The sequence below is a fragment of the Danio aesculapii genome, chromosome 12 (genome assembly GCF_903798145.1).
Source record: "Danio aesculapii chromosome 12, fDanAes4.1, whole genome shotgun sequence".
Classification (NCBI taxonomy): domain Eukaryota; kingdom Metazoa; phylum Chordata; class Actinopteri; order Cypriniformes; family Danionidae; genus Danio; species Danio aesculapii.
In genome coordinates, this window is record NC_079446.1 from 23,758,616 (window position 1) to 23,786,299 (window position 27,684).

Genomic DNA, 27,684 nt, shown 5'->3' on the forward strand with positions numbered 1-27,684 from the left:
TTTTGATGCATTTTTCCCTCTTCATTTACAAATATGATATATTTGATGGTTTTCTTGTGATCTATCGCTGATATCGTGATCTATCATTATCGGGGGCAAAATATCATGATAATATCGAATCGTATTACTGTACCTGAATATCTGAGTACTTATTTCACTGTTATGTTTGCTCTATCTTATTTATTCTTGCAATTTTTTTTGATTCACTCCTCTACAAGATTATTCCAATCAAAGTTTGTGATTTCATTACAAATAGAGCTATTCAAGTCATCTGCTGAAATTGTAATCATATCGCAATATAAATTGCAGCTAAATAAAATTTATTTTTCCAATCTCGTGCAGCCCCAATCTTACTTCATATTTCAAAAAAATTTGATAATAAATTCCAATTTTAGGTATTAGTGATGCATTACAATAACTAAAGTACACAGTTTTGGCCACTTTTAATAGAAGTTATAAATAAAAAAAGGTAACATATATTTATAAGTTAAAGAAACAATTTAAATGAAGTTTAAAATGCATATAAATATATTACTAAATAAAGAGAGCATATTTATTAATTGTTTATTAGCAGCTTACTCTCAGATGAGGTCACTGTGTGCTAATGTTCTTAGTCCGGCTCTGCCATGATCCTCTAATATAATGCGGCCAGCCCTTCTTCTATCACTGCGATACTTCAAACTGTGTGTGCCTCCTACAGTGTGGTCCTCTAGACCATGTATTATTAGTGCATTACTTTGCTCTTTGCCAATGCACAGATAGTAACGACCCAATAACTCAGCCAAGAGCTTTCTGTGATCCAGACCAGGGTGCAGTGTGAGTTCACAAACAGTCTTCAAAAGCCAGAGACCCTGAAAAGCAAGAAAAACTTCAAACAGCTGAGTCACAAATCAATCACGCAGTATATTTCAAAGGGGTCGCGGCAGCCCCTTCAGACCATAAACCAGCAGGGATGACTATACTTCACCGTGGCATAATTTACTGAGATGCGCACACAGGCTTTCAACTCAAGTCAAATCAGCTTCATTTATATGGTGCTTAATATGACTCTACCTGTTTCAATTTTAAATGATGCTTCGAGAAAGACAACAGTGTCGTTATTCAATTTGATTCAGTTCAGTTCAATAGGTGAGTACAGTTAATCAATTCTGAAACGAGTTCAGTTTAGCTGTAAGCAGCACATCAGAAGACAACAGTTCAGTGTTAAATCAATTAAGTTCAATAACAGCGTCGATGTTGCGAAATTCGTCAATTATGAAACAAAGGTCACACACATTTTAAAGGTTATAAATGGGAGTGACAACCATATTTAAATACAGGAGTGAATTATCATTCTGTTGACTTGGTATCTGATATTTATTACTGAAGTGATATTAGAGTGATCAATGACTTTTTAAGGTCATTAATTTTTTAACTAAACCTTAAAATTGAAAGGTTGCTTTTCACAGTCTGCACACGCTTGAAATGTTGCCATGTCTACTTATTATACGTGACACGTTAATAAGCATCTTTGGGCTTAAAGTGAGAGTTAAATAATAATAAAAATGTACTCACTATTTACTCACCCTTCAGTGGTTCCAAACCTTTAAGAGTTTCTTTATTCTGTTGAGCACAAAAGATATATTTAATTTATATTTTAATTTAATATTTAATATAATATTATATATTTATTCATTCATTCATTTTCTTGTCGGTTTATTCCCTTTATTATCTGTGGTCACCACAGCGGAATGAACCACCAACTTATCCAGCATTTGTTTTACGCAGCGGATGCCCTTCCAGCTGCAACCCATCCCAGGGACACATCCACACACACTCATTCACAGTTATACACTATGGACAATTTTGCCTACCCAATTCACCTGTACCACATGTCTTTGGACTGTGGGGGAAACCGGAGCACCCGGAGGAAACCCACGCGAACGCAGGGAGAACATGCAAACTCCACACAGAAATGCCAATTGACCTTCTTGCAGCGACCTTCTTGCTGTGAGGCAACAGCACTACCTACTGCGCCACTGCGTTGCCTAATTTATATTTATATATATATTTATATTTAAGATATAAAAGAAGATATTTTGAAGCTGGAAACCAGTAACATTATAGAAAAAGTAATACCATGGAAGTCAATGGTTACTGGTTTTCAACTTTTTTCAAAATATCTTCTTTTGTGTTAAACAGAGGAAAGAAACTAGTGAAAGGCGAGTAAATGATGACAGAATTGTCAGTCTTGGGTGAACTATTTCTTTAGTTGATCCAGTTTTTGGAGTTAACAAAGTAGACTGGTTGCGATACTTTGTTATGTGACTTATTTATTTGCAAGATCATGTGTATGGTGTAGTGTGTTTTCACTATGTAACATATATGCTGATCTTGAAACAACATTCTAATCAGCCAACCAGATTAAAGGGAGAGGTTTAAAGTTTATGTTAAGTTTAGACTTATGGTTGGGCATATTTGTTTAGGGGATGTTTAGGGGTAGGGATGTTTTCAAACAAGAATGATGATCCAGGATCAACATAAACATCAATACAGATCGCATCCTACTTTTTTTTAACAAGTGTTTTTATTAGTCTTACATTTTTCAATAATTGCCAAACAACACAACAACAATAAAAAATTAAATAAGCATGACAATACAAAGAGAATATTGGTAATAACAATAATAAAAATAAATAAAAAATGCAAGTTATTATTAAAAACAATTAGGGCATATAAACATTTTCAATGATACAAATACAAACACAAAGAGGCAGTCTAAAGGGGTAATAAGCATATTAAGCATTACACTGCTGCACAGAATCCACATTATATTGGTCCAGGTGATCAAGAAATGGTTGCCATATATTGTAAAACTTGTCAAGATTATCAATAGATCGCACCCTACTTGACAAAAACACACCCACCTTTGTTTCTAGTGATTTCTTGTTCCATGGCCATAAAAAAGTAACACAGCTCTAATACAAATGTAAATACAGTGCATCATTAGCAAGCATTTGTTGAGTTCAGTTTTGTAGGCTCTTCTCAGATTGTTTGTAAAGATGATTATTACTACCTGCTTATTTTGGGAATTATTTATTCGATAAATGTGGTTGTTCCTCATACATTTCTGAATTTTATTTGTACAGAATAGGGCTGCACGACATTGGAAAAATCTAACATTTTGATATTTTGTTATTCTGTGATATATATTGTGATATGAATACAATTTCAACAGGTGACTTGAATATCTCCCTTTGGAAAGAATTTATCATTTTAGATTGATTGGGATGATTATGTATAAAATCTGCATAAAATCTAATAAGCAAATTAAATGCATAGATAAATACATTAAAGAAAAGGTTACAATGAAACAGACTAGTACTAAAAGTACTAAAATATGAACTGAGAACCAAACTTAACCAAAAAAGTCTGAAACCAAACTTTCAGACTGATTGGTCATCCAACTTGGTTTTGTTTTTATTTGATAGTGTCGATGCAGAAACATCAATGGACCAGTATTGTTGAAAATTAACTGCCTAGACACTCACAACATCACAAATTTTGGATTAACATGAAATTCTCTTTTTACATATCCAATTTTTATTAATTTCTTCTGCTTTTTGTGCATTATAGGTGGAATCTGTGGTGTTGGAGATGCAGGACCCCAAAACTGGTGTGAAATCTCAGACACAAAGGCTTGTTATCACCACCATCCCACATGCTATAACAGGTGAGAACAATGATGGCGAGGGATATATTTGCTGTACTTTTTTTGCAGAAAACACATAACAGTGCAACACCAGACCCAGAACAGAAGCACACCTACATAACAAATAGGGCTGCCTCCTAATAATTGCCTAACTGTTAGTCAAAGGAGAGGCATGGTCGACTATAATTGTTTTAGTCACGTTGTCACAAATTGCTTTTTAGAAATCCACAGGAAACTATATCCTGTGGATTTCTAAAAAGCAATCTGTGACAAAGTGATTCACGCTATCCATGATAGACAGATTGTTAAGCGCTTGTCTATGTAACAGTACGTTACATCAGGCAGGACATGCAATTGGTCTCTTATTATTCATCAACCTCAGAAAACAACATTACATGATCGCTCAAGGGTCAATACGAGGGCTCAGTGGTTAGCACTGTCCTCTCACAACAAGATTTTTGCTGGTTCAAGTCCCAGCTGGGTCATTTCTGTATGGAGTTTGCATGTTCTCACCATGTTTGCGTGGGTTTTCTCCGGGGTTTCCCGTTTCCCCCACAGTCCATAGACATGCGCTATAGATGAATTGAATAAATTAAATTGGCTATAGTGTATATGTGTGAATGAGAGTGTATGGGTGTTTCCCAGTACTAGGTTGCAGCTAGAAAAAGGCATCCGCTGTGTAAACAATATGCTGCATGAGTTGGCGGTTTATTCATCATCACTGTGGTGACCCCTGATGAATAAAGGGACTAAGCAGAAAGAAAATGAATAAATGAATGACTGCTCAATCTATTAATGCAGTTAAGGCTGTGTCTGTGCAGTTAAGATCAACTACAGTGCTATGTTCACTGCATGACAAATTGGGGCAGGATGTTATCAGTTGCTCTTAAAGGAACACTCAACTTTTTAAATAAAAATGTGCTCATTTAAAAAGTATCCTAGAGCTAAACCCATGAATTTATTATTTTGAATCCATTCAGCCAATCACTGGGTCTGGCGGAAGCTTAGCATAATCATTGAATCAGATTAGACCATTAGCATCTTGCTCAAAAATCTTAGTTATTAAATTTTACTATTTAAAGCGTGACTATTCTGTAGTTAAATCATGTACTAAGATGATAATTTTCAAGCATCAAATCAAAGAACTTTGTTGCTGTACCATGACTGAAGTAGGCGCAATGATATTACGCAACACCTAATAATAGTTCTGAATCAACTCTCAAAAATTATTCCATAGTAGCAAGATTCTCAGGCACTGCATAATACCAAATACTTCTACTGAAGCCATGGCACTGCCGCAAAAGTTCCAAACCAAGCAAGCTAGTGGCGACAGTGGCGAGGAACAAACTTCACCAATTGACGAAAGTGAAGGAAAAAAAAACCTAGAGAGAGACCAGGCTCTGTTGGGCATGACCATTTCTCCTATGGCCAAACAACTTGTGTAGAGCTGCAGTCTAGGCGCAGGAGGCTGGAGAACACTGGACGTCCATTGTGTAGAACTGTGAGTAGGTCACCGACGGGTGATCAGGCTAGACCACGGGATCAGTGCAAAGACTTTTCTGTCACTGGGGTCTTTCCGGAATCAGTCTCATGCTCTCCACTCCTCCATGACCATTACACCAGAAAGAGGCTTTAGGTTCTAGCCATATCGACCTAGAAAAAAGCAACTTTAATTTCAGTCTTAGTACACAATGTAACGACAGAAGAGTCAAGCATTAAACAGGAAAATTATCAAAACTCTGGTAATTTTTGACCGAGATGCTAATTGTCTAATCCAATTTAATGATCTATGCTAAGCTAAGCTAATGGCTCGTTTCCACTGACTGGTTTGGTACGGTACGGTTCAGTTTGGTACGGGTCACCTTTATCAGGCTTGCGTTTCCACCAACAAGGGTACCCTTTTGGTGGGCGTGGTGTATGACAAAGTTTCAGTCGACGTCATTCTAGCTCGAGGAAATGTCTACAGTAAAGCTGTACAGGTCACTTACATATCATATGAGAAGCACTTCTCACAAAACAGATGCTTCATACACATAAATACTTGTGTAGAAATGTTTATTACTAACTTTTCAATGAACATGAGTTGATTATAACTGCAGATCAAATACAGCCTACTGTAACGTCTGTAATTATATTAAATAACTAAATAAATGAACATATATAAACACATACAGCCCCTTACAGTCTCCGATATGTTATCAACTACAGAAGAACTACATATAGCAGACATTGCGTCCGTATTTAGGTTCAAAACAACACAAAATATAGCCTATAGTCAGCGAAAACCTCTTATCTGTGTATGTAATCATCAGCAGCACATGTAGCCTCTGTTAGAAAGTAATTCCGTCATTCCCAGTTCATAATAGTCCAAAGGTGAAGATAATAAGTTAGTTAATCATGGCATTTTGTTCATGTTTGCTGAAAAATAATGTGCTCCTTTTTGTTCCGGCTTCTCCTTTGTTTCTTCGCGCTTCACTCTCGCGTTTGTCAATGTCTGACAGGATCAGGTTTCAAAAGCACGTCAATAATCAAGCGCACGTTACTATCATCAGCTCAAGAAGTTTGTTATTTCAGATATAATGTTAGACGCATGCGAGCGCTAGCAAGAAACCGAAACCGCTCACGCCTCAGACTGGTTCGTAAAAATCTACGAGGCACATGGTAAATCTGCTCTTCTTCTTGGCATTGTGGCTGTTCATCAAGACGACGACAAGGTTTGTTGAGCCCAGATCGACCATGGCTTGTTATTATATGTTTTTAGAATTCCGCTATAATCTCTCGCTGTGTATTTCAAACATGGCGGGTTTTTTGTTTTCATTCTGGCTTGTTGTGTAAGCGAATGACGTATCTCTGTAAACCAATAGCGTTCAGCTGTGCGTGTGGCTCTGCCTTTTAGTACCCTTTCTCGTGTTTGGTAAAAAGTGGTACGGTACGGTTCGGTACGCCTTTTGACAATGGAAACGGCCATAAAAGCATACCAAACCGAACCGTACCGTACCGTACCACTCAGTGGAAACGGGCAATAAAAAATGCTCCCACTGGAACCAGAAATCGGCTAAATAGATTAAAAAATGGTATTTAACTTCAGGGGTGCCTATTTTTTTAAAAAAATTGTACTGTTCCTTTAATGTAGTCCGTCATTACTACAATAATACAATAAAAACTTCAAATTTCCAAAGATTTATTTCAGTGCACTCACAATAACAACAAAACATCGCTCTTTTGTAGAACAGTGAAAGCAGCACTGTGAACTTGTGCACATCAAAAAGACAACAAAAAGGAAACTCCTGGTATACTTGCCTTAGCAAAAACTCTACTTTTAAATGAACCAGATCAAATGCAAAGCCTATAATCTCGGATTGCTTAATCCATATGAAACATCCAGGTGATTCCACTACTGTGAACATGATGAGTCAGTGTCTTCAACTCTTAAGCCAATAAGAAAAGAAAGCACAAGTTCATCAATAAGTTATTAAAATGTTATTGCAGCTTCACTATGGGGATTCCCTTACACATTCACGGTCATTTCTTCTGCTGAGGGTGAGATTTATGTGTGACAAGCTGTATGTGTGCCTTATTAGTATATATAAGCAATTAAAGCCTTATTAGTATTATTGAAATGGTTTATTAATAAACATTTGATCAGTCAACTGATGGCTTAAAATAAATGACAACTAGTTGATCTTTAGACTGGGGTGACACGATGGCTCAATGGTTAGCACTGCAGTGACAGCAAGAAGGTCACTGATTCGTGTCCCGGCTGGGCCAGCTGGCATTTCTGTGTGGAGTTTGCATGTTCGTGTGGGTTTCACAGTCCAAAGACATGTGGTATAGGTCAATTGAATAAACTAAATTGGCCGTAGTGTATGTATGTAAATGAGTGTGTATGAGTGTTTCCCAGTACTGGGTTGAAGCTGGAAGGGCATTCGCTGTGTAAAACACAAGATGGATAAATTGGTGGTTCATTCCGCTGTGATGACCCCTGATGAAAAAGGGGCCAAGCTGAAAGAAAATGAATGAATGAATGATCTTTAGACTACTAGAAAATCTTTAGACGAAAGCAGCCCTAATAGCAATGAGGGTGCAGGTGAGCATAATCATTAATCATAGAATTAATATTAGAGAATTGTGAGGTAAGGAAATGGGCAACTAATAAACAGCTGGCTTGTTGCCTTGCTGTCCTATCAGGCAGTTCACATCCTCTTGAAATTACAGACAGAATTTGAACATTGATGCCTAAACACAGCGCTAAAATTCATCTATGGCAGTGAGGTAACATGGTACATAAACACAGCTTTTAATACACTTTGATTGATTGATTTATTTTAAATTGTAAGTAAAGTAAAAATAATTGGACCACAGGTAACTATATTGATAATTATATTCATTCCTTCATTTTCCTTCGGCTTAGTCCCTTTATTCATCAGGGGTCAAAGGGGCTTTACAAACCACCTTTAGAAAACACACTCTTTCATCTCTTTGACTCTGACTCTGCACCAGCTTTTGCACACTTGCACCAGACACATTCTTGCACATACAAAAAAAAATCACTTCGCATTTATGAAGTGTGCATCACACAGCTGAGTGGGCTTGACAAACCACCTGTAGAAACCATCTTCTCTCCCCTCTATCACTTCATTCTCTGTGCACTAATCAACAGTTTCTTTGTATAATTAGCACTTCCTTGTGGACTACCTCTTTGTGTTGATTTGATTAATGTATCTTCAATTGTAAGTTGCTTTGGACAAAAGCGTTAAATGACTAAATGTAAATGTAAATATTTATTATTAGCATGCAGTGCAGTTTTGTCACTTGCCTTATAAATTAACCAAGGTTAAAACTACAAATAAAAAAGCCATGGTAGTTAAACATGGTATTGTTTTTTTATTATTTGTAGTAAAACTGTGATTATAAATGTGGTAATCAGTCTGCCAAAAGTCACCTTTATATCTGTAACATTAGGATCCTGGACAACGTAGTTGACGATCCATGTGCAGTACTTTATTCAACAGAGAATATTCATGCTATTCTCTGTCAATGGTCAACACTGGAGCAAAACAGAAACATACAGGCAACCCAAAGTTGTAGTCTAAACAGGCAAATAGTCCGGCTAGGCAGCTAGGAATCAAGACACTGAAAACAGGGCAAGGAGCAATGCAAAGAAAGACTAGACTGGATAAATGCTTAGAAATGTTACCAGAGATAAACACCAATAAGACTCAGCCTCAATGTGTGTGTGTGAGCTGTATAAGTAGTCCTAGAATTAGTCTGTGATGAGCTTCCATCTATGTGAGCTCAGTCAGTGAGTGAACTGCAACTGGTGTGTGTGAACAGGTAACATGGGATATGTAGTTCTTTTGGTAGCAGATTTGTAGTTCTCCAGCTATCTGTATGGACTACATCACTGGTGATTGTGACAATGTCCATACCACCTTATACGATGTAGATTGAGCCGAAGCTTTTTTGCAAAGATGATATAAAGTCTGATAGCATTATTTAATTTTGTTGGACATATTCAATTTATCAAGAAGGTAGAAGAATAGTGGTAGAATCGCTGATGTAGTTCTAGTTATTCCAAAACCATGTGCTTTTGCTACAATAAACCATGATTATTTCCAACTATACTGCTCTCAAAAAATTATCATTTCCACTTATTTAAAGTGAAAAACAACACAAAGTTTAATTGTTTCATGTTCAACCTACTCAAAATAGTAAAAAAGATTCAATTGACTAAACTAATGGTGTTGGGACAACCAGCTTTTTTTACACTGAGTAATCTGTCTGTACCACCTTTATTACAGTCATACTTGTCAACACTGGGATGTGAAAATAAGGGATATTACTAAATATGTTCATCTGGAGCTGTTTCATAATAAATAAACAGTTGAAACAGTCAGTAATATGTTATTATTATTATTATTATTATTATTATTATTATTATCATCATTTACAAAGGCTAGATCTAATAGTATACATTAGAAAAAGCTGCAAATAAATTAGAAAATAGTTTAGCTTATTCAAATTAATAGGTATTATAAAGAAATTGAATAAAATGATCAAATCTCATTAACCTTTTCTTCACTTTGTAGTTTAAACATTATGATCAAATAGCAGCAAATGAATCTCTCATTAAGATTTTTTGTTTGATTACATTAAGTAAATACCAGTGTAAATACGGGAAAACGCCTTTAGGGGATGACAGTGAATCCTGAGGTTTGACAGGTATGCTACAGTTGTGATGTGGATGATTTTTATCTCTTTATCATCAATTTTGCCGTGGTTGGTGTGAGTAGGCCATGATATAAAGTGTTAGTCACAGTTTCTTTGCAATGCTTAAAAATAGTTTCTGTAGCATGTTTTCAGCGTGCTAAAGAAGGAATCTTTACGAAAGAGAAAATGTGAGATCTGAAAAGGCCACAGTGGGCTCGCCTACTCATTTGTATTGATTTGTGCAGTTATATTACTCCTGCTAGTTGTCAGTGCGGTCCATGCATTTCGAGACTGCTTATGTGTCTCTGAGACTGAAGAATCTATTGCCATGACAACCTCTGAGCAGCTGCAATGACTCGCTTCTCCAGGCTGCATGGTTTCAGGAGGAGAGCTCTTGTAATCTTCACTGTCTGTCTTAATGCCTATATATATATATATATATATATATATATACTGGCAAACATGGCAACATCTACACAAGGTTCATTCAGGCAGAAATGTTATTTATCATTAGGCATTTGACAGTATCAGATTTTTTCTTGATAATTTAAGATATTTACAATATTATTACTATATCAACGTAACCTTCAAAAACTATTTTGTGTATTGCTTTATTATATGCTTCAAACTAATTAAAGGTGTTGATCACTTTCCCCCAAACCTGTGTAAGTTTCTTGCTTCTGCTGGACACATTTAGTGTAGACATTTTGAAAAATGATGGACACAATTGACTACCACGGTAGGGCAAGGAATACAATGGAATCAAATGTGACCAGTCATTCTGGAAATGAAGTACACCTGAAAATTGCAAAAAAGATTTTAGCATAGTCAATGATTTGGAGAAATAAATAGTTACATTTACACAGAAGTCATTGTGTTAGTCTTAGTTATAAGAAATACAACTGAACTTCCCCAGCAGGAACACAATGTCATAAGACACTGATATTAGGTTAGATTTAGGTCGTGACATCAGGTGACGAAAATTCAATGTCTAGTCAGCGTCAAGGACAACGTTATTTTGACATCCAATAATGACATCAAACGACACTGATATTTGGATGATTTTAGGTTGTGTTGGAAAGTGACCAAAATCTAACTTTGAGCCAACATCTTAAACCAACGTTAAATTAATGTCAAATACTGACATTTATATATAACATCTGATAGATGTCATCGTGGTAACGTCTACACAATGTCAAGCTGTAACATCATTAGATGTTGATATTTGGTTGATTTTTGGTTGACGTTGGACATTGATGTCGGACTGACGTTGGGTTTCAACGTCAACCTGATGTCATTTTGACATCCTGTGCCTGCTGCGTCGTTAATTAATTAGCTCAATTAAACAAAACATTTGTAGCTTCTGATCTGAATGAGTTAACATTAAATAAACATTAACTTTGAAATTAGTGTTACCTAAGATTTCATGAACACTTTAATTTAATTAACCAATGTTAACAAATGGAAAATAAATGGAGCCTTATTGTAAATTTGTAACGATCAATAGGTCTATAAAGAATCAGAACATTTTGGATTAATCTCAGGTGTTCGTTTTCATGATATACTGTATTAATAAATCTCAGCACAAGTCTATTTATCACTACTGAACCAATCTATATACCGTAATACATAAATGTCTATGGATTAAATGAGTTCTATCTAGCTCTATTAGCTAACAATTGTAACATTGTATGTGTAACATACAGCTAGTGATTAACTGCACTGCTTACACCTAATTGGAGCCACTGATTAGTTACAGCATTTTTGATGTAAACGATATAATGGAAAGACACCTGAGGTTTTTGTTTAAAAATTGATTGAAATGAAACGATCTGCTCTTCGGGCTGGCAGGCACTAATGAAGGCACTCAGATTCACCCCTGCAGGGATCTTCTCATTAGTCTGCCATCACGAGAACCTCAGCGGGACACACAGTGGTGCACCAAGTCCTAGTGCGATACCTATTTTGAGAAAGAACCTTTGTTTCGTGGCTAATATGCACTGTTGTTTATCCCTTTCATGCTTTTGATGAGTCTCACAAGCCTGCTAAATTGATAAAGAAGAAATAGAAATGTGTAAAATACTGTGTAAAAATGTGTAAAAAAAAATAAATAAATAAAAATATATATGTATATATATATATATATATATATGATATCTCAGGATGTTTTATTTAAATGTGTGTGTTTCTGATTAATTAGAGAGTTCTCTCAAGTTTTTTGTGGTATTTCTATACTTTTATGAGTTGTGTTTATTTGTGCTAAACGTTAACGAAAGCATAGAAACCAAAGGTGATCAGAAATCAAGAAACAAAATGTGTGTATGTGTGTGTGTGTGTGTGTGTGTGTGTAAAATAACTGTTTTAGGTTTCTTTATTTCCTATTGCAGGAAATGTTGTTTATTTCAAGAATATTTTTTATTAAACTTTCTAGTACAATATAAAGCATAAATTATAGGCAAAAACATGCACTAGTCATCATTGTCATCAATTTCTGGTGATTATTGGGTCAGGCTAGTGAAAAAAAAAGTGTTTCTAGTACTTTTTCTATTTGTGTCTGTTGCTTTAATTCATTTATACACATCTGTAATAGTCAGTTTTCTTGAACTAAAGAGGGCCGATTATATAGAAGTTGATATTTTGCCGCATCATATTGGTGTTTCGTAACATCTAATTTTTGAGGTGGGTCATTTTTGACCAGGACATACACAATTTGGGGGAAGCACCTGAAAGAAACCCACTCGAACATGAGGAGAACATGCAAACTCCCCACAGAAATGCCAACTCACCCAGAGGGTGTGAGGTGACAGCGCTACCCACTGCAACATGCTGCCCAAGTAGTCATACATACACATATACAAACACAAGCAAAATACAGAAAAATAAATGGAAATCCCCTTTATAAAAAACCTCTCAGTCAATAAAATTAAACAGTTAACAACTAAACATAATTCTGAACCTGGCTTCATTCTGAATAAATACGTAATCAAATGAGTGCATATTTGATTAGATAATGCTGGATTTCAATATTTAGCACTTGAGAAGACTTGAGAAGATGGTACGGTGATAATCTATTAGTAAAAGAAAGAAGAAGCATTATTCTATTATTCCCTTGGCATGTGCTAATAATATCCCTTCTCTTCTGTCCATTTTCTCCAACATGGTGTGTGTGTGTTTGTGCTGAGACTCCTGGTGGGCGCATTCAATAGGAAGGCCAAAGCTTCCACCTACTGAACTGTCCTTTCATTGCTGTGAAACGTAATATAATGGTCACTGTGTTTTTTTCCCCTATTTTGTGTTTTTTAGGGGAAGATATTGTAGCATGGATTGCTAATCGATTCAAAGTAGATGCTCTGGGTAAGTCAAACACATTGTTTTTTGTGTAGTAATGTAAGAATTGTAAAATGATTAATAAAAAAAAGCTATACATATTTTTCCACAAATGAGTGCTGCGCTTTATTTTAAATCGTAAGGTTGTGCTACAAATAATCCGTATACATTCTGGAATACACATTATGATCTATGTTTGACTTTATGCTTTATTTTGATCTGTTTTGGAAATAACTTTACTCTTGGTGTTTTAAAGGAATAATTCACCCCAAAATAAACATGTGCTAATTATTTACTCACCCTCAAATGGTTTCAAATCTTTGTGAGTTTCTTTTTTCTGTCGAACATAAAAGAAGATTTTTTGAAATATGCTCTACTTTCATAGTAGGAAAAACAAATGCTATGGAAGTCAATGGTTACAGGTTTTAAACTTTTAAATCTTTAACATAAAAAAACTCATACTTGTTTTAAACGAGTAAAGGGTGAGTAAATGATGACAGATTTGTCTTTTTTGTGTGAACTAACCTTTAATTTGAAATGAATGTCTCAAACATCTGTGGTCAAATGTCTTTAGAGTTTACAGGGTTTTGTTCTTCCATTTTTTTCTCTCTTTGTATTCCCTACAATACAGTGATATTCAATATAAATCCATAATATTGCTGCAGAAAGACTTTTGAGTTTTTCGAGGTTGTTTATGGCCTGCTGAAAGTGATTGGTTCAATCTAATAAGTTTCTTTTTAATATTCAATGAACGAATGGTGAGGAGAATAATGGCACCTTGTTGTATCTAGTTTGTTTTTTTAAATTTTAAAGTTTAATGGAAGTTACTCACATGATTCACACACAGCATCATGGGGCATAGGAAAAAGTTGGATACAGTATGTTGTATTGTTCATTTGGGTCTTGCTATATATATATATATATATATATTGTCCCTCAATATTAAGTAAACCAGTCTCAGAATTTAACTAGTTGGATCTGGCAGTTTCTGTATCTAGATATAATTATATCATATACATACACTCAAAAATATCCTTTGCTGCTAGTTCAAACTACAAATTCTATACAAACTACTAATTCTTGAGGTTTTTTAGGACAACCTAATTGTTTTATGTTCAGTCCACTTAAATTTTTAAAATCGATTAAGTTAAGCAATTTGTGTTGGGACAACATGAAGGATTTGTGTGGAACCCAGCATTTTTTACAGTGTATATTTTAACTGATTAAATCAAATAGTATTTGATTTTAATGATTTAGATTGATTCTAAAGAATCTGACAACATACAAAAAACTGTATTATAGTAAACAAAATCCAAAGATTACAAACAGCTTATGATAAACTTCATCATGATTCCTTTTTTTGAGTGGAAATGCAGTAAGTAACGTCTTTTGTGTCTTAATCCTTAGAGGCCCGAGCTATGGGCACCATGATGGTGGCATTTGGATACATCTATCCACTACAAGACCATAAGAGACTTATCCTTAAACCAGACACATCCCTATATCGCTTTCAGGTAACTTTAACAAACAACCTCAACATATTATACACACACATGGCCACTTCAGTATGGACACAAATGCAATACAATTTTACCAAAATCATAATTAGCGTTATTAATAATATAAGAAGTAAAAAAGAAATTTCTTGAAGACCATATTTTGGGGGGTTTTCTATTGGATCATGTGGTACAAAAATCCATCCAAGAACTGTGATGTTTCTTTCAGTATAACATTAACATTTCTTTATCTCAAACCGTGGTCCTTGTTGATTCATAAAACACAAATCAACAAAATATATACATACTGGAGCAATACACATTTATTACTCATGGCTCCTGATGATACACTGATGTCTTAAAGGGATAGTTCACCCAAAACTGAAAATTCTGTCATTATTTACTCACCCCTTGCTTGTCACAAACCTGTTTATGTTTTTTATGTTCTGTTGAACACAAAAGAAGATATTTAGAAAAATGTTGGAAAACATAACCATCGACTTCTAGAGTATTTGTTTTTTTACCACGGAAGTCAGTAATTACCGGTTTCTAACATTTATCAAAATATCTTCTTTTGTGTTCAACAAAAAATAAACTCAAGGTTTGAACGACAAGGGTGATGAAATAGTGAGTATAAATGTTCATTTTTGGGTGAACTATCTCTTTAAAGAAACAATAGAAATCCTGTTGAAGAGACTGAACATATATATTATTGTTTATGTGTGTGTGTGGTTTTTGGTAGTTTTTGAGCACATCCCGTGTGTCTACATATATCAAAACCCTTAAAAATCATATTTAACATTCGATATTTGCCACACATTTGATGTGAAGGTTTTAGGGTCCGAATTAGAGCAAAGCAATATAATAAACAAGCGTTTTTTGCAATATAAAATACAGTATTTCTATGGAGAATAAAATAAAACCAATGTGTGTGTGTGTGTGTGTGTGTGTGTGTGTGTGTGCGTGTGTGTGTGTGTGTGTGTGTGTGTGTGTGTGTGTGTGTATGTGTTGAGTGAATGTCCACAAATTTAGAAAAGACCTTGCCCTTTTTGCAGTTTAAGTTACATTACAGTCCATATGCTTTTGTACTAATCATTTACATTTCTTCCATACATTTCTTCCTCCAGACACCATATTTTTGGCCTGCACAGCAATGGCCGGTGGAAGACACAGACTATGGTGTGTAATTGTGGTTCATTTTCCATGCGTGCTGATAGGTTGTCATAGCAATATTTCACAGTGAGATTATTCATTATGGTTTCAAACAGCTGTCTGGGATGAAGAATGTGATAAATTGCTTTCATGTTGAGTCACATCGCATCTTTCAAATGGCTTTTACTGGCAAGGTCAGATGTTTTCATGTGTATTTTCAGCAATATATTTGGCGAAAAGAAATATACGCAAGAAAGGGATGCTGGAGCTGTATGAACAGGTAACTAGACGTCAGAATGAAAAATGATGTCATCATTTCCTTAACCTCTTGTTGTTGCAAAACCATATATAATGTAGTTTAACACAAGTGAAGATCTTTTCAAATTAAATATGAGTATTTTCTGTTCATGTACTGAAGTTATATTTACCATAAAATTCAGATGTTTCAAACATTCATTAAGAGATCAAAAAATAAGTCCATGTGAACATTTTTAATCCAAGTCTTCTAAAGAGAAAATAAATGATGAATATATAACATTTTTGCTTTTATTAACATGTAAACATTGATCAGCGAACAATGCTTACAGTAACCAGATTTGGTCTCAAGCTCAAGCTTGTTTTTTGATGTGCAAGAACAGATTTCAGGTTCATTCTTGCGTGTCACATGTCCTGTGAGGTTTGTTCTTGTGGAAGGAGTACAATTTCTGATTATGTTCCCTGATGAATGATTATTTGTGAAGTTAAAATTATGTCTCTTAGAAACATCTAGAACAGGGGTGCCAAAACTTTTTCTTATGAAGGGTCAAAAACCAAACTTGACTGAGGTTGGTGAGCCAATAGTTTTACATTAAGTTGCCATGGTAATTTTCTAATTTAATAATATAAAAAATATTGTGTAATCATATTTATAATTATATACACTCACTGGCCATTTTATTAGGTACACCTTACTAGTATCGAGTTAGACCCCGTTTTGTCTTCAGAACTGCCTTAACCCTTCGTGGCATAGATTCAGCAAGGTACTAGAAATCTTCCTCAGAGATTTTGGTCCAAATTGACATGATAGCATCATGCTGTTGCTGCAGATTTGTTGGCTGCACATCCATGATGCGAATCTCTCGTTGACCGCATCCCAAAGATGCTCTATTGGATTGAGGTCTGGTGACTGTGGAGGCCACTTGAGTGCTGTGAACTCATTGTCATGTTCAAGAAATCATTCTGAGATGATTCACGCTTTATGATATGGCACGTTATCCTGCTGGAAGTAGCCATCAGAAGATGGGTACACTGCGGTCATAAAGGGATGGACATGGTCAGCAACAATACTCAGGTAGGCTGTGGTAATGACATGATGCTCAGTTGGTACTAATTGTCCCAAAGTGTGCCAAGAAAATATCCCCCACACCATTACACCACCACCACCAGCCTGAACCGTTGATGCAAGGCAGGATGGATCCATGCTTTCATCTGAATAACATCTGAACATCTGAATGTCGCAGCAGAAATTGAGACTGATCAGACCAGGCAACGTTTTTACAATCTTCTGTTGTCCAATTTTGGTAAGCCTGTGGTGTTGTAGCCTCAGTGTCCTGTTCTTAGCTGACAGGAGTGGTACCCGGTGTCACGGGTGTTCTGCTGCTGTAGTCCATCCGCCTCAAGGTTGGACGTGTTGTGTGTTCAGAGATGCTCTCCTGCACACCTCGGTTGTAACGAGTAGTTATTTGAGTTATTGTTGCCTTTCTATTAGCTCAAACCGGTCTGGCCATTTTTCTCTGACCTCTGGCATCAACAAGGCATTTGTGCCCACAGAGCTGCCAGATTTTTGGACAATTCTCTGCAAACTCTAGAGATGGTTGTGCATGAAAATCCTAGTAGATCAGCAGTTTCTGAAATACTCAGACCAGCCCGTCTGGCACAAACAGCCATGCCATGTTCAAAGTCATTTAAATAACTTTTCTTCCCCATTCTGATGCTGCCATGTGATTGGCTGATTAGAAATTGGCGTCAATGAGCAGTTGGACAGGTGTACCTAATAAAGTGGCCAATTAAAAGAAAATTTGATTCATTCACAACATTTAATTGAAACATTTTTCAGTTTGCTTTTTTTGTAGCTCAACAAGTAAACAAACAAACAAATGGTTATGTTGAATTAGAACTTCAGAAACTAAAGGAATTTTCAGTTGAAGGCAACTTTCCCCATCGTTCTCCTTCTCTTCTCAGATGGGATGGCAAGCCAGATAGGTTACCATGGGCCAACTTTGGCCTGCGGGTAGGCCTGTCACAATAAGGAATTTTTGTTGCGCGATATATAGTCACAAATTATTTCGATAAGTGATATTATTGTCATTTTGAGATCATTTCATGCCACTGATTATATAATGATTATATAAAAGCATAATAATGCAAATAGCCATAAACAAATTGAAATGCTTAGTATTCTTAAGCTTATTAAGATTCTATAATTTGTTAAAATTTTAAATGTTAAAAAGGTAAATGTCCTATAATGTCCGATTAGGTAAATGTCCAATTATAAACCTTGACACTGGTAAGGTTGAATGTAAAAGTGCTTAAAAATTGCTTGAACGCTATTTGTGAATTTGTAAATATATATTACAACGGCACAAATTATTGAGGTCATCTCCAAGTATTGCACAATAAGTCTATATATTGATTATAATGACATGCCTACCCACGGGCCCTAGTTTGGGTATTTGTGATCTAGAAGCATCAATGTTTTGGGAGAATAGACTTTCAATGAAGAATAGACTTTTCTAAAATCATCTAGAAATACAATCTCTTTATTGCAGATTTAATAATAAAAAAAATCTTCAATTGTTTTCTGAATCTGACTGATCACAGAATTTTCATTTTGAGGATAACTAACATTTAAATAATATTTATGCTTTATTTCTCAGAAGGCTTTTACCTGTGATAAATTGCATGACCAATTACTATACTTTGGAATTAATAAGTGTAAAATTTGTTTGATTTTCTTTCCAGGAAGAGTACAACAATCTTTACAAATGGATGAATCACAAGTGGGATTTTATTGTAATGCAGGCCAAAGAGCAGTACAGGTAGAGGCTAAATATTGGAGTATCTTTATGATTAGGCATGGGTCTTATTCACTAATAATATTCACTTATTCATACTTACGAAGTATTACAAATCATTTACATAAGGGTTTTACTCATTGTTTCCAATATTATTGAACTGAGTGTACTGTAAATGATCATGCCTACGTGTCAGCTTTTAGTAATTGCATAAAACACAGGCAAGACTGCATAGAAATATTTATACCTGCATGAATGTGCGCACACATCTGTCTATGGATTAGTGAATGAGGCTCTGTGTTTTTCTTGATTTATTTTCTAACTATATTTTGTATTAAAATATTTAACAAGGCTAATTGCTTGTTTTAGGGCAGGTAAGGAGAGGAAGAAACCAGACCGGGTGGTTTTTGATTGTCAGGAACGTGCCTACTGGGTTGTTCATCGGCCACCGGTGAGTTATCTTTGAAAACACTTGCAGGCCGCTTTATTAGGTAAACCTTGCCTGCTTTGGCTTTCAGCACCACCTTAATTCTTTGGCATAGATTGAACAAGGTGTTGGGAACTTTAAACTTAGAAATTTTTCAGCATGGTTGACATGATGCAAGTCTCCCCTTCCAGCACATATCAAAGGTGCTCTGTTGCTTTCACATTTGGTTACCATTTGAATTTAGTAACTCATTGACATGCATAGGAAACAGTTTGAGACTTTGTGACATGGCCAGTGGAAGCCAATATAAAATGAGTACTACTTAATACTATGGCCATGCAGTGATGGACATGGCTGTTTTTATCTGAAAGGATTGTCACCACTGTGCTCTTTGTCTGTGTGAGGGAGACTCAGGAGATTGTGGATCTATTTGCAAGTCACAGAGACAATGCAACATGTAACACTCACAGAAATGGATAACTGGGCTTTAAAGCTGGCGTCGTCAAACAGAACAGTGGTCAGGGCACACAGAGAGTTATCATAAATGAGAATCCAGGCAAGGGTCAGGGCTGGCAGCATAGAGTCATACACAAACACACAGGCTGTGTTCTGTGTAGGCAGAGAACAATCACAATCAGCAATACAAACAAGTTGGCAACCAGGAAGTGAAGTGAAATAGTCCAGTGAAATCTATAATACACTCAGAAATGTCCACTTGGCAAAACAAGACATCGCAAGAAACTGCAGTAGGAGTCTGTATATATATGCGGGTGACAAATGTCATCAGGTGCTGGGCAATGAGATTTAGAATTCAGTAAATGGCTAGTATTCCGGTGATGATGACCTCTGCTGGTTGGTAAGGGGAATGGCTGGGAACGAGATGGTGACAGACTGCTTCTGTAGCTCATCTGCTTCAAGGTTTGATTTGTTGATGTTGAGTGTTCAGAGATGCTCTTTTGTAGAGCTCAGTTATAACAAGAAATTATTTGAGTCATTGTTGCCTTTATATCTGCTACAACCAGTCTGGCCATTCTCTGATGTTTGTCATCAACATATCACTTTTTAATTGTGCCGATATGGGATATGACAATATTTGCATAAACCATTTATACAAACAACCAAATATGAACGTGTGAACATCTATAAATATTTTGGTGGTAATGTTAATGAGTTTGTGTGCATATTTTGTATTTCTTACAATTTAAGTATAGCGATGCCAGTTTATTTTGACCTTGTGGGGACATTGTGGTCACTAGGAGGAAATGGCTCATAAAGCACACAAAATGACATTTTAAAAATGTAAAAATGCATGACGTTTCCAATGAGGATTGGGTTTAGGGGTAGGGTTTGGTAGGATGATGTAATAAACAGTCTGTGCAGTATAAAAATAATTACTGCTATGAGAAGTCCCTATAAAGATAGCTGTACAAGTGTGTGTGTAGACATGCTTCTTGATATAACAAACAAATTGGATTGATAGAATTTTGAGAAATATTAAAAGAAGAAAAAAAGAAAGTTCAAGAGGTCACACTTAGCTTGTTGTTGTACACATACATAGCTTGTTTGGCATGCTGTCCCGGGAGAGAGCCCTGAGCTCAAGGTATCCTCGAGCCCAGGGCTCCCTCCTTTCACAGGGCGAGGGGAGACTGAGCTCAGGTCGATCTGAAACTCCCCCGCTGCTGAGGCCAAGGTGAACTTCCTGAGAGTAAGACATTAGAAAAAGATTTAGGCTTATTTTATCAATAATATAGAGCAGAACGGAAATACCAGATGGCCTAGTGAAGACCCAACGCCATTGGTATTCTTGCTGTGAGGCAAACGTGCTAGTCATTAGGCCACCGTGCCGCCCATTCTTGATAAAGGTGGAAGAAGGGGAGGAGGGGGGTTTCTTCCAGACGAAGATAGTTGTAGAGAGGAAATGAGGATATATATAGTTACTTGGGATCCTTTGATTGGAGGATCATGATTAGCTAATGTGGACCAGCTGGGTCAATCATGAGCACATGCTCCTCTCGAAATTAGTTTAACATTTAAACTTCACAAAGAAAAGGGGGAAAAAGTGGAGACTAGTAATAGTCCGAGACAATTAGTACTAGTACTAGTAATATTTACAATATTAGCAAAGATAATAATAATGGTAATAATAAAATAAAGGAAGAACAAATAAGAGAGCCGAGCAAAACGGCCAAAAAAAAAAATTTATTGCAAAAATTAGAATATATATAACGCAGGGAGAACATGCAAACTCCACACAGAAACGCCAACTGACCCAGCCGAGGCTCGAACCAGCGACTCTTGCTGTGACAGCACTACCTACTGTGCCACTGTGTGTGATGATATACAGCCATATCGCACTGCTACGAGTGGGATATTGCGTTTATGCATACAGTTTGACAGCATAATCGTGTATATAAAAAAGAAAATCAAACATGGAGAGTATAAAAATTCTTTTGTTTGAGGAACTACTTTCTCCCACCATTCATTCACATCTGCAGCTGACGTCCGAACAGCAGAAACAGTTGCTTAAAAACATGTCTCTTTAGAGCTAGTTTTTGAATCATTCTCTTGAGTAACGTCTAATGTCTAAAAAACGGCATGAAATGCCATCAGTCTACAGAGATTTGGGAGATCACAATAATTAACTCAGAAAAAGCCAAAGCAAAACAAACACTAGCAGATTATATTGGATAAATACAGCACTACAACATACAAAAGAGAGAGATTGACTTAGAATGTAACTTACCTGTTTTATAATGATTTACTCACCTGTAGTTTGAAATATGAAAAAAAAAACGCAGAGTTTTTCTCCTCTAAGGGCTTATTTTGCGGTCTCTGTAGCAATCTTGTGGTACACCCTTCTTTGCTCAGCTCAGCATGACAGGCTGATCGCCGCTGATCTCCGAAATGATAAATATTTTTAATTAGGCACCGTCCTTATAAATAAACTGCGAAGTTGCAATCTAAACAACTGCATTTTCTCCTAAAAAAGCCTCAAAAGTACATTATTTTGTCTAACAGCTGCAATATTTGTCAAACTGTAGTGAGTCTATTGATCTGCTGTTGCTCTATGTGGGCGGAGTAAAACACAAGAATGAAGAGGCTGTAATAGTACTGTTATTGCAGAATATCGCAAGGCTATCAGCCAATCAGATTCGATATATATATATATATATATATATATATATATATATATATATATATATATATATATATATATATATATATATATATATATATATATATATATATATATATATATATATATATATATATATATATATATAGAACTCTTTTGTTTGGCGTGAAAATTCAAGTAGTTCAGCAGTTTCTAAAATCCTCAGACCAGCCTGTCTGGCACCAAAATTACTAAAATCCCTATTCTGATTCTTGGTTTGAACTTTAGCACTACAGCATTAAATACATTGAGTTTCTGCCATGTGACTGACTGATTAGATAAGCAGCTAAAATTGTGTACCTAATAAAGTGGCCAGTGAGTTTATAAGGTCAATTAATGTGACACCTTTAGAGTTAGATTAAGACTTAATATTGTAAATAACGTTTTATAACATTACCAAGACCTCATAGTATGTGCTGTTTTCCACCCAAAAGCCAGGAACAGTTAGTGCCATGGACTATGGACGTGAAAGAATGATCGACCCCAATATGGAGGAGGTAAAGGTATGTGAGACGATTAAGACGTTTCTTAAAATAAAAGGGCAATATGATGGCTGCTAGGCTTTGAAAACATTGTAGGCTTGATGAGGAATCTTGTAATGAGACAACAGGCTTTATAACCACATTAACAGATAATAATACCGAGATTATAATTGTGATGGGAGGCTTATCAAGGATATGTCTATTTTCAGCTAACATCCGAAGGGATTTAAATGATTGTAATCTCACTGCTTGTCACTGCAGCAAACTTGTCTTACACAGTTCTCTCTTTCTTTCTTTCTACAGATTTGATTTGACTAAACACAATAAAGAACAGATGACTGCAAAATGAAAACACACACATTGGATCACATATATTAGTCTGTGTAAAATAGAAATATGAGTACACGCTTTTGAAATAACATTGCATGTCCGCAAAGCAACAATAAGTGTTTTTGTGAAATGTGATGAGTTAAGGAAGTGTTATGAGTGGTACTTGAGAATCAAATAAGTTTTTGAGGATGTCCGTATTATAAGGATTATATTCAGAATGTGAAGTAAATTGTACAAATAAATGTATTGCTGAACTTCTCTATCTCTCTTTCTCTCTCCCTCTCTCTCTTTCTCTCTACTATGCCTTATACCTAGACTCACACAGAATTTGCGCATGCAGAAAGCTGCAGATTTTCGAGCTTATTCAGTCTATCTACTTATGTAGATGTGTGTAAACATATTTATTGAGTGTTTATATTAATGTCAGGAATGTTAATGAATATTATACAAATGTTTATATGATTAATGTACAATACAGTTTGTAAAGTCATATTTTCTGTCTTTTAGTAGATATATTATATGAGACTTACCTTATTTACCAAACAAGTCGTTCTAATTGGATTTGTAATGTAAACCTTCAAATAAAAGTTAATATTTGTTTATTTCATGTGTTTAGTTTTAGTTAGCACACTCGCAAAATCATTGCTCATGAATTCACAGATTTTGTACACAAGTCTGTGAAAATAATAGGAAAAAATGTCTGCAGATTCTCTCTGGCTTTTGTCATAAGGCTTTTCTACACGCTCAAATGTTAACAATCTCTCTTCACCAGTTTTTTTCTCTTCCTTTAAAACTGCTTCCAAATTGTTTTGCAGAAAAAAACATCTGACTACTACAGAAGAATTGTGAGTAGAATTGGCTCAATTAGTTCATTGTAAAAGGCCACAAAATCAATTAGAATCATTGAATCAATGCGTTTACTTGCAGATCTTGTTCACTCAGCAGTGCATCATGAGACCAAGGGTGAAGTCATCCGTGTCGATTGGAGCGTAAGTTACTGTTATACTAAAACTGCATTCATGAATTATTCTATTGCTACAGTTCTGTTAACAAAATATTTTTGTAATTCATTTATGTTAATTATGATGTATTTAACTTTATTGTGATCTTTTGCAGAATTGTTAAGTACTCGACAACATACAAAGAGCACGACCCCTTTCTCCACCCGTGTCTTCCGAGTAGCCCCTGGTTAACGGATGATATAACATATTGGACTCTCAACATGCCAAAGTGAGCTCCAGTGTTTTGAAGCATTTCATTAGATTCCATCACTTTTTTGTTTTGTTATGTGACATTATGTTAAGTGAGAATGAAAAAAAAGGGTTAAATGATGTTTAAAGGAACACTCCACTTAAAAAAAGAATACATTTTAAAGGTGCTGTATGTAAGTTTTTAACTCTTCTAAAGCATAAAAATACCATAATATGTTTGCAGATATTTAAGAAACATGTGAACAAGTGAACATTTATGTTTATCTGAAAAACAGTGCTGAAGTCAGTTATTCTGCTTTTGAAAGTTGAACGCTGTCTTTTTATTTGTTTTTTTTTTATCTGCCCAATGCCATTTCAGTATATTTCCTTGTTTTGCCTTGTTTGAAAACCACAAATTTCATTGATTCATTCAGAAAGGCACTCAAAGCATGCGTCCGTGACCAAAATGTTACTTCTGGGGGACAGTAGCAGACTCAGAGTTCCACATGAGGTTATTAATTAGCTAATAATATAAATATTACGAACGTAAACATTAGGTGAGCAGGTTACATTGTAACCCCTTGTCCTAACAACACGCTACGTGACAAGATTTGCAGTGATAAGCAATTTGGCTTGCACCAGATGAAACACTACAGATATTTTAATACAGCCAATGAGAAGCACAGAAAAGGCACTCACTCACAAAATGGTAAGGTTTATAATTTAATTAATACATATTAAACATTTTTAAGATTATTAAATAAATGTGCTGAATCACTGATATTTGTTGGCTTGCACTGAGTCAGTTCTAAAGTTCAATTTCAAACGTTTATTTTATTTTTCAACCACTGGGTGTCAAACATACATACTGCACCCTTAAAACTGCCCTAGAGTTAAACAGTTTTACCTTTTTGAATCCATTCAACGGATCTCTCAGGGTATGGGAGCATTGAATTGGATGAGACCATTATTATTTAAGTGTTTAAATTATTTACCTATTTCAAATTATTTTCCTGTTTTGATTCTGGCAGACAATGAAAAGTTGCTATTTTCTAGGTTGATATGGCTAGCAACTATAATCTCTGGAGTAATAATTAAGAAACTTTGCTGCCATGCTATTGGCTGCAGCAGGCACAATGATATTATACATTGCCTGAAAATTTTCCCTAGCACCAAGCTATTGCCAATTGTAATCAAAGCCACAAAAACGGAATGAGATTATAGTTCCTAAACCATATCGACCTAGAGAATAGCAACTTTCTCCATCAGTCTTAGTACTCAATTTAACTCTATTTAGAAAAAAAAAATTGTATTTATTACAAATATTATATATTATAAATATATATGTATTGTTTATATATTTTGATGTCTAATGAAATGAAACAATCAAAACTAATTTAAAAGTCTGTACAAGGAACTAATTGTTTTTAATTCTCTAAATTTTGATGTTTTTTAATTGTTTTAATTGTTACCTTAAATCAACCTTTAATTGATGTCTTTAACCAACAGCCTCAGGTGAACAGTCTCTTAAAACCCCTTTTTTCTAATTATTTTTAAAGATTGTCAACACTTCATAAAATGCATTTTTTAAAACTGTAAATGATTACTAAACCTTTTCATACAGAAATGTTCCTTGGTTATCTCATACTAACCTTTTTTGTTTTAAACAAAAGCACAATTTCTATCCAGTTATTGTAATATTTGATTACATGAAACAGGTTTCTAATGTCTTGTGTTTGGATCTAACAGTGTTGAGACCCCTACTAAAATGAGGGTGGAGCGCTGGACTTTCAGCTTTGGAGAACTGCTGACTGACCAACGAGGAAGGGCTGATTTCCGTCTCTTCCTTAAAAAGGAGTTCAGTGGTATGTGTTATTAAACATTCACACTAGATGCTAACATTTTAACAATGTTGACATTAGAACTCATCTTCCACTTTTCTTTTATCTGTAGAACAAAAAAGATGATTTTTGGCTTTTAAGCTGCCAGTTTTTAACAATTTCAAAAGAAAAAAAACCCGATTAAAGTTTAGAACCGCTTAATTGGTTGTGTTTAAATGATAAGATCATTTTAATTCTTTGCTGGATTTTTCTTTAATTGGTAAATTAGTTCAGTTTTGACATTTTTACTAATAATGTAATAAATAGTTGATGTTTATAATCAAAACCATTTGTGACTGTAAACTGATGTGTGAACAGGTGAGAATCTTGCCTTCTGGGAGGCATGTGAAGATCTGAAATGGGGTGCAGCAGAGACAATGAAAGAAAAAGCTCAGCAAATATACAAGTAAGCTTCGATTTTTCATCCTCGTAACTCAATAAACAGTTAATTTTTTTACATATTATATTATATATATTGCATGTACAGTATACACTTCTGTTCAAATGTTTGGGGTCGTTAAATTCTTTTAATGTTTTCAAAACAAACCCTATGAACTTGCTTTATAAATCTGATCAAAACAACTACAATGAATACAATTTAAAACAGAGAATGGGGTACGGTCTGAAAACATGGTAAAATCTGGCAATGGCTTTTCTTTTTCTTTATTGTTTTTTAAAACTGTCAGTTAGGTTTAGGTAAGTGGGTGGGCGGGTCAATTGGTGCTTTTGTAAACACTATTGGTTGGGTTAAGGGAGAGAGGAGGGTGGGTCAGTCGATCGGTCAGTCAGTCAGTTAGTCAGTCGACAGCGGCCTCTGGTGGATTTACGCGTGAACTGCAGGCACGAATGGCACTCAAATGGCAAATTTGAGATCTCAAAAAGCAAACACAGCAGCCTCTGGTGGATTCACGAAAACAAAAACTGCAAAAAAACTTACCTCCTGGGACATAATTGGCGCTCACCAGAAATGTATATGGCAGTACATTTTCGGAATTGGTTGGTTGATTTAAATGATCACTTACATTACATCAGCACTGACATTTTAACTCTTGTTTAATTAGGACCTTTTTGGCTCGTGGAGCTCCTCGTTGGATTAACATTGATGGGAAAACAATGGAAATAACAGTGAAGGGTTTGGGACACCCTCATCGTTATGTACTGGATGCTGCCCAGACCCACATTTACATGCTCATGAAAAAGGTCTCTAATCTCAAGTCAAATATTGGAACTAAATTGCCTGCAAACATGGAATTAATGTAACTATGATCTTT

At 35.4% G+C, this 27,684-nt stretch overlaps 1 protein-coding gene across 1 annotated transcript in view; it reads left to right on the plus strand.

Moving 5' to 3' along the window:
* Window positions 1-27,684, plus strand: part of rgs9b (regulator of G protein signaling 9b) — a 41,737-nt gene that overhangs the window by 1,134 nt on the left and 12,919 nt on the right. Inside the window, exons 2-15 of the mRNA XM_056470201.1 lie at window positions 3,616-3,712; window positions 13,205-13,255; window positions 14,636-14,742; window positions 15,852-15,903; window positions 16,098-16,156; window positions 18,877-18,953; window positions 19,299-19,380; window positions 22,966-23,028; window positions 24,159-24,188; window positions 24,271-24,332; window positions 24,460-24,573; window positions 26,283-26,398; window positions 26,732-26,819; window positions 27,475-27,613. Coding sequence (XP_056326176.1) covers window positions 3,616-3,712; window positions 13,205-13,255; window positions 14,636-14,742; window positions 15,852-15,903; window positions 16,098-16,156; window positions 18,877-18,953; window positions 19,299-19,380; window positions 22,966-23,028; window positions 24,159-24,188; window positions 24,271-24,332; window positions 24,460-24,573; window positions 26,283-26,398; window positions 26,732-26,819; window positions 27,475-27,613 — 1,137 coding nt within the window. The remainder of the gene's footprint in view (window positions 1-3,615; window positions 3,713-13,204; window positions 13,256-14,635; window positions 14,743-15,851; window positions 15,904-16,097; window positions 16,157-18,876; window positions 18,954-19,298; window positions 19,381-22,965; window positions 23,029-24,158; window positions 24,189-24,270; window positions 24,333-24,459; window positions 24,574-26,282; window positions 26,399-26,731; window positions 26,820-27,474; window positions 27,614-27,684) is intronic.